Source organism: Salmo trutta, chromosome 30, assembly GCF_901001165.1.
Source record: "Salmo trutta chromosome 30, fSalTru1.1, whole genome shotgun sequence".
In the NCBI taxonomy this organism is placed as follows: domain Eukaryota; kingdom Metazoa; phylum Chordata; class Actinopteri; order Salmoniformes; family Salmonidae; genus Salmo; species Salmo trutta.
In genome coordinates this window covers 18,142,751-18,154,990 of record NC_042986.1, presented here as the reverse complement: position 1 = coordinate 18,154,990, position 12,240 = coordinate 18,142,751, and the positions used below count along the sequence as shown (strand labels likewise).

Here is a 12,240-nt window from a genome sequence, read left to right as displayed (position 1 = left end):
ACACGTGTCAAACTCATTTCACAGAAGGCCGAGTGACTGCCGGTTTTCGCTCCTCCCTTGTCCTTGATTGATTAATTAAAGTCACTAATTAGTAAGGAACTCCCATCACCTGGTTGTCTAGGTCTTAATTGAAAGGAAAACCAAAAACCTGCAGACACTCAGCCCTCCGTGGAATGAGTTTGACACCCCTGATCTAAAATGTTTGGTTTTGGTGATATCACCTGCATTTTTTGTGAAGAACATTTTGGAGGTTAACCTACAATGGTTTGCCATGCTGACTTCGTTGTGAAGCTGAAGAAAGACACTTTTCACCAGATTTAGACAGACTTCATCGGTGTGAGCGCCACCAATACACCCGTGGGGACGTGTGGTTGCTCCCTGTGAGCTTCCGTCGCCATGAACGGGATTAGAAGCAAATTAAAAATGTGTTTAAGGGAGCGTTTAAGAGGATTTGGGCCCAGTTAATAAACGGATGTGCTGGGATCAGAAGAGCTGATGTCTTCATTCTACTGAGGCTAGTTTACCCATGTGAGGGATTTCAGCCTGTGTTATACATGGAGAGGATCCAGCTCAGCCCATGCAGCTTCCTTGCTCTCCTCCCACCCAGGCAGGTGTCTGGGATGAAGCCCAACTCTAGCTCTGCTTCCATGTGAATATAGTGGGAAAATTAAGATATTCTAACCTCAGAATGTGCTAAACTCTTTAGACATACAGTGAGGGAAAAAATATTTGATCCCCTGCTGATTTTGTACGTTTGCCAACTGACAAAGAAATGATCAGTCTATAATTTTAATGGTAGGTTTATTTGAACAGTGAGAGACAGAATAACAACAACAAAAAATCAGAAAAACGCATGTCAAAAATGTTATAAATTGATTTGCATTTTAATGAGGGAAATAAGTATTTGACCCCCTCTCAATCAGAAAGATTTCTGGCTCCCAGGTGTCTTTTATACAGGTAATGAGCTGAGATTAGGAGCACACTCTTAAAGGGAGTGCTCCTAATCTCAGCTTGTTACCTGTATAAAAGACACCTGTCCACAGAAGCAATCAATCAATCAGATTCCAAACTCTCCACCCTGGCCAAGACCAAAGAGCTCTCCAAGGATGTCAGGGACAAGATTGTAGACCTACACAAGGCTGGAATGGGCTACAAGACCATCGCCAAGCAGCTTGGTGAGAAGGTGACAACAGTTGGTGTGATTATTCGCAAATGGAAGAAACACAAAATAACTGTCAATCTCCCTTGGCCTGGGGCTCCATGCAAGATCTTACCTCGTGGAGTTGCAATGATCATGAGAACGGTGAGGAATCAGCCCAGAACTACACGGGAGGATCTTGTCAATGATCTCAAGGCAGCTGGGACCATAGTCACCAAGAAAACAATTGGTAACACACTACGCCGTGAAGGACTGAAATCCTGCAGCGCCCGCAAGGTCCCCCTGCTCAAGAAAGCACATATACATGCCCGTCTGAAGTTTGCCAATGAACATCTGAATGATTCAAAGGACAACTGGGTGAAAGTGTTGTGGTCAGATGAGACCAAAATGGAGCTCTTTGACATCAACTCAACTCGCCGTTTTTGGAGGAGGAGGAATGCTGCCTTTGACCCCAAGAACACCATCCCCACGTCAAACATGGAGGTGGAAACATTATGCTTTGGGGGTGTTTTTCTGCTAAGGGGACAGGACAACTTCACCGCATCAAAGGGACGATGGATGGGGCCATGTACCGTCAAATCTTGGATGAGAACCTCCTTCCCTCAGCCAGGGCATTGAAAATGGGTCGTGGATGGGTATTCCAGCATGACAATGACCCAAAACACACGGCCAAGGCAACAAAGGAGTGGCTCAAGAAGAAGCACATTAAGGCCCTGGAGTGGCCTAGCCAGTCTCCAGACCTAAATCCCATAGAAAATATGTGGAGGGAGCTGAAGGTTCGAGTTGCCAAACGTCAGCCTCGAAACCTTAATGACTTGGGGAATATCTGCAAAGAGGAGTGGGACAAAATCCCTCCTGAGATGTGTGCAAACCTGGTGGCCAACTACAAGAAACGTCTGACCTCTGTGATTGCCAACAAGGGTTTTGCCACCAAGTACTAAGTCATGTTTTGCAGAGGGGTCAAATACTTATTTCCCTCATTAAAATGCAAATCATTTTATAACATTTTTGACATGTGTTTTTCTGGATTTTGTTGTTGTTATTCTGTCTCTCACTGTTCAAATAAACCTACCATTAAAATTATAGACTGATAATTTCTTTGTCAGTGGGCAAACATACAAAATCAGCAGGGGATCAAATACTTTTTTCCCTCACTGTAGGTTACTGATATCCATGTTTGGACAAGAGTAAACATTCAATGCCAGCTTACATTATGACAGGCTAAACTTTATACATTTTTGTTAAACTGCATATTCACACTATGTGTTTGTGAACACATACACATCTAGTTTGTGAGTGTTGGTTTAGTAAACACTAGTTTTGCATAACCTATTGAGTGTGGTTTTATGCTGGAGAGAGATACACCCAATCCTCTTTAGTTTGCCAGCTCTTCAGCAAGGCTTCACTCTCCAGTTGTGACATTGCTCATCAGAACTACTTTAGAAAATCTGTCAAGCTGTCTGTTGTAGCTCAAACCTTCAGTACATATTTTAACTGAAAAACAAAAACAGGGGAGCTGTTTTAGCAGTAATGCCTTCTTTAGTAAACAAGCAGAGTGGTACATTAATAAAACAAAATATTACAAACTTTGTATAAGTAGGCTAACTAAAGAGCAAGCCAGGTGAGCACAATGACTGGTATTTTATTAGGATCCCCATTAGCTGCTGCTAAAGCAGAAACTACTCTTCCTGGGGCCCACACAAAACATGAAACATGACATTCATAGACAAGAACAGCTCAAGGACAGAACTGCATACATTTAATAATGGCACACGTAGCCTACATATCAATACATACACACAAAATATCTAGGTCAAATAGGGGAGAGGCGTTGTATTGTGAGTTGTTGCTTTATCTGTTTTTGAAACCCGGTTTGCTGTTCATTTGAGCAAAATGAAATGGAAGGGAGTTCCATGCAATAATGGCTCTATATAATACTGTACACTTTCTTGAATTTGTTCTGTATTTGGGGACTTGTGAAAAGCTGTGTGTAAGTTCACTATGCAAACAATTTGGAATTTTCAACACATTAATGTTTCTTATAAAAAGAAGTGATGCAGTCAGTCTCTCCTCAGCTCTTAGCCAAGACAGACTGTCATGCATAGTATTTATATCAGCCCTCTGATTACAATGAAGAGCAAGGCATGCCGCTCTGTTCTGGGCCAGCTGCAGCTTAACTAGGTCTTTCTTTGCAGCACTTGACCACATAACGGGAAAACTAGAGAGAAAAAACTAGAGTCTGCAGGACTTGCTGTTTAGAGTGTGGACAGACCTCTCCCCATTTTTACAACCATTGAATCTAAATGTTTTGACCTTGACAGTTTACAATCTAAGGTAGCGCCAAATAATTTAGTCTCCTCAATTTGTTCAACAGCCACATCATTTATTACCACATTCAGCTGAGTTTTGTTGTTTGCCCACTTTGCAAATGAAGTAATCATTAAAATAATTGGCAACATCACATGGTTTTGTGATGACTAAGCCAGCTGATTCGATTAAATAATTTGTCTTTCTGCCCATAATCTCATTTAAAGTATTCAAAAGCTTTTTTCCATCATTCTTTATATAATTGATATTGGCTTCATAATACAGATTATTCTTATTTTTGTTGAGTTCAGTCACATCATTTCTTAATTTGCAGTAAGTCAGCCAGTCAGATGTGCAGCCAGAGTTATTAGCCACTCCTTTTGCCCCATGTCTTTCAACCACACAGTTTTTCAATGCCTCATCAATCCATGGAGCCTTAACAGTTCTAACAGTCAGTTTCTTAACAGGTGCATGTTTATCAATAATAGGAAAAAGCAAATTCATAAATGAATCAAGTGCAGTGTCTGGATGCTCCTTATTACATCAGGCCAACAAATGATACTCATCAAAATGGAAATGTTTCAACTGGTAAATGAGGATTTATGATTGTATTCCTCATAGTTTCTTAGAAAATAAGTATTTCTAGATTGTGTTGTGTTATTTAAAAAAAAATAACGATTTATGCACACTATTACTAGGGTTAACTCAATATTCTATTAGAGACCATTTACAATCACAGTGTATTATCATCACTGTAAATCAACTGCAGTAAGAGCAAACACCACCCGTATTGTCTTCAGAGAGGACTGAGTCATCGTTTTTAAAGCCAACTGTTAACTTTGCTTTTTTCTCCATACAGCTGTGTTCACAGAGGTCCCCCATGACATCACAGCACAGAGTGGCCAGGACGTGGAGATGGCATGCTCCTTCCGGGGGGCAGGCCCCTCCTACTCCCTTGAGATCCAGTGGTGGTATATCAGGAACCACAGAGACTGGACAGAGAAACAGCCCTGGACCTCCAATCAGGTAGCTAGACTGCTCACTCTGTCACTGCTGACATAATGTTGTTGGTGAGGTGTTCTGTGATCAGTGATCAAAGGTTTGAGGCAGAAGATGGAACAAAGTCTTCTTATTCTCCCACATTGCAAACAGAAATGGAAATAGCAAGCATAGCATTAGAATACAGTGCACAAACTCCTGACTAAATCCCAATCCTTAGAGTTTGCCATCGAGGCACAGCTATACAAGTCAGAATCAGTACCAACTAATAAAGTACACAGGAATAAACTGAGTGAGGTGAGCAGCAAGGTAATAAACCACACATTAATCACTGCAGTAGGCAGAAATAGCAGCAGGTTCCCCAGGTGCCCCGGAGGCACAGGAACAGAAGAGGAGGGTGAGGAACCATCTCATGGGAAAATGCACCTGAGCTGGGTAAAGCAGAGCAGGTTTTCCATGAGGACACACAGAATGTTTTCCAGTCCTCCTGCTGTGTTTTCCGACACTTTTTAATTGGAAAAGGGAGAAATGTAAAGAAACTTCCTCTCACTCTGATTCATTATTCATGAAGTGCCCCTGAGGACTGGCTGTGTTACACCATGCTTCCATCCCATTGCTGGAGCATAGGGCAGGGGGTGCTACTGACCTAGAATACTGTACAGGCTGTGCTGTAGTGAACCCTCATTTTCTTGATGAATCATGCCGACATGATAATATAGGCACAGGTTGAAATGTATAGCATTTTTTTTTGTTTTTCGAATTCATATTACAATTGTGGGGATTGGTGCCTTGGAGGAAACACAGGTGGGTGGTTCCACGAAAAGAGTGCCCTTTGCGTCCCTTTGATATCTTAAGTAGAAATTGTGCACCAATATGGAATTTTAAAAGACTGTTATATTTAATATGTTGCCGTTTAATATAGACTACATGGAGAATTCAATAAATCAAATGTTTCTATATGAATAAAAACTTGCTGAAGTGCTAAATTTAGCATTTTGACATGTGACTTCTAGGTAGATTTTACCCCACTAAACCCCAACATTTCAAAAAAATGTCACCCCCATTGTAAAGCCCTAGTTATTTTGTTGCTTTAACAAAGTAATTTCTGGAGATTATTATTTATTGTTTAGTGATTCATTTATGTCTGTCCCTCATTTTAAGTTCAACCCTGTTACATGAACTGAACTCTCGTCTTAATATGGTGAAACTATTCCTTTTAAAATTGTATTTTTTGAACAAGTTACACTTCTCAAAATGCCCCGACCCAGGTTTCACCTCTCAATCTATTCCTCTTAATAGAGTGGTAAATCTCTATTGTGGTGAATTAGGAACAAATGTACACAGGCAGTTAGAAAAGCTAAAGCTAGCTTTTTCAAACAGAAATTTACATCCTGTAGTACTAACTCAAAAAAGTTCTGGGACACTGTAAAGTCCATGGAGAATAAGAGCACCTCCTCCCAGCTGCCCACTGCTCTGAGGCTAGGAAACACTGTTACCACTGATAAATCCACTATAATTGACAATTTCAATAAGCATTTCTCTACGGCTGGCCATGCTTTCCACCTGGCTACCCCTACCCCGGTCAACTGCCCAGCACCCTCCACAGCAACCCGCCAAAGCCCCCACCATTTCTCCTTCACCCAAATCTAGATAGCTGATGTCCTGAAAGAGCTGCAAAATCTGGACCCATACAAATCAGCCGGGCTAGACAATCTGGACCCTCTCTTTCTAAAATGATCTGCCGAAATTGTTGCAACCCCTATTACTAGCCTGTTCAACCTCTCTTTCGTATCGTCTGAGATTCCCAAAGATTGGAAAGCTGCCGCGGTCATCCCCCTCTTCAAAGGGGGTGACACTCTTGACCCAAACTGCTACAGACCTATATCTATCCTACCCTGTCTTTCTAAGGTCTTCGAAAGCCAAGTTAACAAACAGATTACCGACCATTTCGAATCCCACCGTACCTTCTCCGCTATGCAATCTGGTTTCAGAGCTGGTCATGGGTGCACCTCAGCCACGCTCAAGGTCCTAAACGACATCATAACCGCCATCGATAAGAGGCATTACTGTGCAGCCGTCTTCATCGACCTGGCCAAGGCTTTCGACTCTGTCAATCACCACATTCTTATCGGCAGACTCAACAGCCTTGGATTCTCAAATGATTGCCTCGCCTGGTTTATCAACTACTTCTCTGATAGAGTTCAGTGTGTCAAATCGGAGGGCCTGTTGTCCGGACCTCTGGCAGTCTCTATGGGGGTGCCACAGGGTTCAATTCTCGGGCCGACTCTCTTCTCTGTATACATCAATGATGTTGCTCTTGCTGCTGTGATTCTCTGATCCACCTCTACGCAGACGACACCATTCTGTATACTTCTGGCCCCTCTTTGGACACTGTGTTAACAAACCTCCAGACGAGCTTCAATGCCATACAACTCTCCTTCCGTGGCCTCCAACTGCTCTTAAACGCAGGTAAAACTAAATGCATGCTATTCAATCGATCACTGCCCGCACCTGCTCGCCCATCCAGCATCACTACTCTGGACGGCTCTGACTTAGAATACGTGGACAACTACAAATACCTGGGTGTCTGGTTAGACTGTAAACTCTCTTTCCAGACTCACATTAAGCACCTCCAATCCAAAATTAAATCTAGAATCGGCTTCCTATATCGCAACAAAGTATCCTTCACTCATGCTGCCAAACGTACCCTCGTAAAACTGACCATCCTACCGATCCTCGACTTCGGTGATGTCATCTATAAAATAGCCTCCAACACTCTACTCAACAAACTGGATGCAGTCTATCACAGTGCCATCCGTTTTGTCACCAAAGCCCCATACACTACCCACCATTGCGACCTGTACGCTCTTGTTGGTTGGCCCTCGCTTCATACTCGTTGCCAAACCCACTGGCTACAGGTTATCTACAAGTCTCTGCTAGGTAAAGCCCCGCCTTATCTCAGCTCACTGGTCACCATAGCAGCACCCACCCGTAGCACGCGTTCCTGCAGGTATATCTCACTGGTCACCCCCAAAGCCAATTCCTCCTTTGGTCGTCTTTCCTTCCAGTACTCTGCTGCCAATGACTGGAACGAACTGCAAAAATCTCTGAAGCTGGAGACTCATATCTCCCTCACTAGCTTTAAGCACCAGCTGTCAGAGCAGCTCACAGATCACTGCACCTGTACATAGCCCATCTGTAAATAGTCCATCTATCTACCTACCTCCTCCCCATACTGTATTTATTTATTTATCTCGCTCCTTTGCACCCCAGTATCTCTACTTGCACATTCATCTTCTGCCCATCTACCATTCCAGTGTTTAATGGCTATATTGTAATTACTTCGCCACCATGGCCTATTTATTGTCTTAACTTACCTCATTTGCACTCACTGTTTATAGACTTTTTGTTTTCTTTTGTTCTACTGTATTATTGACTGTATGTTTTGTTTATTCCATGTGTAACTCTGTGTTGTTGTATGTGTCGAATTGCTACGCTTTATCTTGGCCAGGTCGCAGTTGCAAATGAGATCTTGTTCTCAACTAGCCTACCTGGTAAAATAAAGGTGAAATAAATAAAACATCTCCACATAACGTACGGAATTTTGAGTACAGCTGTACGTTTTGGATGCAATTACCTGTAAAGTAGGCATTATTAGGCCCATTATCTATGTTCTGCTCTTTGGTTAAATTACCTGTAAGTGGACAAAAAAAAAATACAAGTATTTCCAAAGTTTCTTATTCTTTGAAATCTCTTTCCTACAGGTTGTACCCCAGGATGAGATGTCAAAGGATGCTACCAAAATAAGTGTGAGTCTTTGCTTGCTGCATTATATGTTATATTTCCTGCCTGTCTGGCTTCTCTTTTGCACTTTTGTATTTGTGTTGTTGGCAATCTAGTGTCCAATAGAGGCCTCATTACCAAAGAAACAATGCAATAAGTATTGACATTTATTGGGGGCTGTGGAAGCTGAATGTCAGCTTTTCTTTCAAGAATCCAGACCTTATGAAAGTTCCACAGTATACCTTTAATCTTGTAATAAATCAAATCTAGTGATACTTAACTTGACATTTTTGCCATCCATTGTGACATTGTGGGAGGATAACCAACCTTCCAATTAATGGAAAAGCATTTCTTAGCCGCTATAAATGCTAAGTTACGCAGTTTCTTCTGATAACAGTCTTCAGTATCAACATTTCCAAGCAAACAAAAATGGAGAGAATGCTGAGATAATACAACATACTCTTTGCCAGAATTCAGCCAGCCTTCACAAGACCATAACATATGCAAATATGTCCCCTTTTGTGTTTTACACCTCCAGCAGAGAAATTACATTTCTGTGTGCATGATATTCAGTTTAACTGGCATATATAGTACTTTCTATGGATGGTCTTAAACTGCAGTAATTTATGTCTGAGATTATATGAACATGACTGGGCTTTCTAACATATCTGTATCCATTCATCATCATCAATAGCGTCTCCCAGGTCTTCCTCATATTTTTGTGTTACATGTTTTGTGTCATCGGGAAAAGCCTCTATCAACCCTTGATACAGTTTGGAAATCAACGAGGTTTATCAGACTGCCTTAAAATAGTTTACACCTTTGAAGCTTCTTCCTTGTCCAGTGTTTGCTGCACAGAAAGAATAAAGGGTTGTATCTGCAAAAGTTCACCACAGCTCCGTCACAGACTGGTCTCCCCTGGCTGCCTGACCCTGCTGAGACCCCTGTCACCATCTGACCCTGCCGAGACCCCTGTCACCATCTGATCCTGCTGAGACCCCTGTCACCATCTGACCCTGCTGAGACCCCTGTCACCATCTGACCCTGCTGAGACCCCTGTCACCATCTGATCCTGCCGAGACCCCTGTCACCATCTGACCCTGCTGAGACCCCTGTCACCACCTGATCCTGCCGAGACCCCCGTCACCATCTGATCCTGCTGAGACCCCTGTCACCATCTGATCCTGCCGAGACCCCTGTCACCATCTGATCCTGCTGAGACCCCTGTCATCATCTGATCCTGCCGAGACCCCTGTCACCATCTGATCCTGCTGAGACCCCCGTCATCATCTGATCCTGCCGAGACCCCTGTCATCATCTGATCCTGCTGAGACCCCGTCATCATCTGATCCTGCCGAGACCCCCGTCATCATCTGATCCTGCCGAGACCCCTGTCACCATCTGACCCTGCTGAGACCCCCGTCACCATCTGATCCTGCCGAGACCCCTGTCACCATCTGACCCTGCTGAGACCCCCGTCATCATCTGATTCTGCCGAGACCCCTGTCACCATCTGACCCTGCTGAGACCCCTGTCACCATCTGACCCTGCCGAGACCCCTGTCATCATCTGATCCTGCTGAGACCCCTGTCATCATCTGATCCTGCTGAGACCCCTGTCATCATCTGATCCTGTTGAGACCACTGTCATCATCTGATCCTGCTGAGACCCCTGTCATCATCTGATCCTGCTGAGACCCCTGTCATCATCTGATCCTGCTGAGACCCCTGTCATCATCTGATCCTGCTGAGACCCCTGTCATCATCTGATCCTGTTGAGACCCCTGTCATCATCTGATCCTGCTCAGATGAGGCATGACAAAGAATTACCTTGGTGTACATTTATACATTAGTATTATCCAAGAATAGAATCAATGGTTCAATAATTGAAATCACCATCACTCCCAGATAGATCCCAGTGTCGTGTCTTTGGCATCATTAAAACAGAAGACATGTTTATCAAATAACTCTCTGTAATTATTATTACGTGATTAAACTGATTAATCGTGTAACTGTAATTAACTAGGAGGTCGGGGCACCAAGGAAAATATTCAGATTACAAAGTTATAATTTTTCTAATATAACTTTCAGATATCATAATATCTGATCTCTGAGTCTTCTGATTTAATGACGTATTCTTTACCTCGTCAGTCTCATTCCAAACGTCGTAAATTGTTGGTTATCTGCACGAACCCAGTCTTCACTATGAGTCATCCATACATCAATTGTCTTAAAATAATTTCTTTACTAACTAAATAATTCACAGAAATGCATAACAAACAGATATGGTTACAAGGAAATGATAGGAGAATATGCCCTAGTGGGCTAAACCGGCATGGCGGCTTGTTAGACAAAAGGGTAGTGTGGGTCAGCTGAGAAAGCACTACAGAGTTGATAAATATTAACAATTGAAATGCTAATCCTTTGCACATGAACGCTCACTCATTCGGGAACAATTGCAATCAATATATATATTTACGCTCAGTGTGTCGTCGGGATCTTTGTTGAAAAGTTCAGTTCTGTTGGAGAGTTTTGTCCTCGCGTTCTCTCTCTCTCTCGGTTAGAATGGATATTTCAAAGTGACATTCATTAACGTCGTTATAGGACGGATGTTTCGTCGGTCTTCACGTTCAATGATACCGAATTCCTAGCTGCAGACTAGTAATTAATATCAAAGACTTGTTATTATTCTGTCGGTATCAATAGTCTAAGAGTTTAACCACGTGGTATGGTTAAAGTTCAGAACGAGGAATGCATGGTCAAACCTTGGCCCTCTCTTCTCGAGGTAAGCTGGTCTGGTGATAGAAAATCTGGGTGGGGTTTATATTCGGAACATAGAAAAGGCTGTCTCATGATGCAAGGTCATGTCTGTGTCCCTGGGGGCGTGCCAAGGACTTAGTTAAGACTCCAAAGGGAATTTGAGTTTCCTTCGTTAAACAGTCCAAAATCACATTTACACAATTTCACAAACAGTTCCATCCTTATTCATTCATTTTACACAACCATTAGATATAAGTCTCACAACTGAGGCTATTATATAAACAGAGCCATGGTAATGTGGCCGTATTGTCTCTCATGAGTTTCACAAAATTGTACCAAATGGACCAGTTCGTAGCTGGATTCTTCACCGATCTTTTATACCTTCTCCAGAACATAAATGTCGTTCGGTTCTCCAGGTGGAAGAATTCCCTTGTCTCTCTATGAAAACACTCTGTCTTTCTACTGTGGCCATGAGGAGGGACATTTTCTTAGGAATTTACGACCTCTCTCACAGGGCCTGAGTAGGGGGAGGTAAGGGGATGGTACATAGAAAACCCAAAGAGGGCAACGTCATGACACCAGACTGTAGCCTACCCATCAACTCAAGGTGGAACATTGTATCCTTTCACTGGTTGTTATAATATACTGAAAAATTCACCTGAGCTCTGTAGACTGGTCTTCCCTGGCTGTCTGACCCTGCTGGAACACCTGCCAACATCTGATCCTGCAATTCCAAGATGGCGTAGCAGTGCGGACGTGTTTGTTGTTGTCCCGTGTAAATTGTATGTTTTTTTCATCTTTTTTTGTATATATTTCAATATATTTCAATCTCTTTTTCCATTTTTAAATTAAATATACCTTCCGGCAACGCGCCTCACCCAATGTGATACGGATCTGCTATTTTTAGACCTTATAGCTAGAACCTCCATCAGCAGCTAGCCATCAGCAGCTAACCAGCTAATTAGCTACTAGCTATTTAGTCACTGTTAGCTACTGCTAGCAGCCTTTACCTTTAGCTCAGACACCAGACGCTTTTAGCCTGGATAATACCTGCCAGTCTGCACAGCGCGATATCAACCCTGAGCATATTGGACTGCTTTTCTCCACTACATCACCGGATTCCTGCCGTAAGCTCTGGACCATTACTCCAGATCATCGCAGCTTGCTAGCTGCTACAGAGTGGCCTAGCTCCGAAGCTAGCCTTGAGCCAAGCCCATCTCCCAGCCTGCTCAG

General features: G+C 42.9%; 1 protein-coding gene across 1 annotated transcript in view; it reads left to right on the top strand.

Moving 5' to 3' along the window:
• LOC115168157 (V-set and transmembrane domain-containing protein 2-like protein) overlaps positions 1 to 12,240 on the top strand; it is a 41,615-nt gene that overhangs the window by 14,044 nt on the left and 15,331 nt on the right. Inside the window, exons 2-3 of the mRNA XM_029723158.1 lie at positions 4,326 to 4,492; positions 8,230 to 8,274. Of these exons, the coding sequence (XP_029579018.1) occupies positions 4,326 to 4,492; positions 8,230 to 8,274 (212 nt within the window). The remainder of the gene's footprint in view (positions 1 to 4,325; positions 4,493 to 8,229; positions 8,275 to 12,240) is intronic.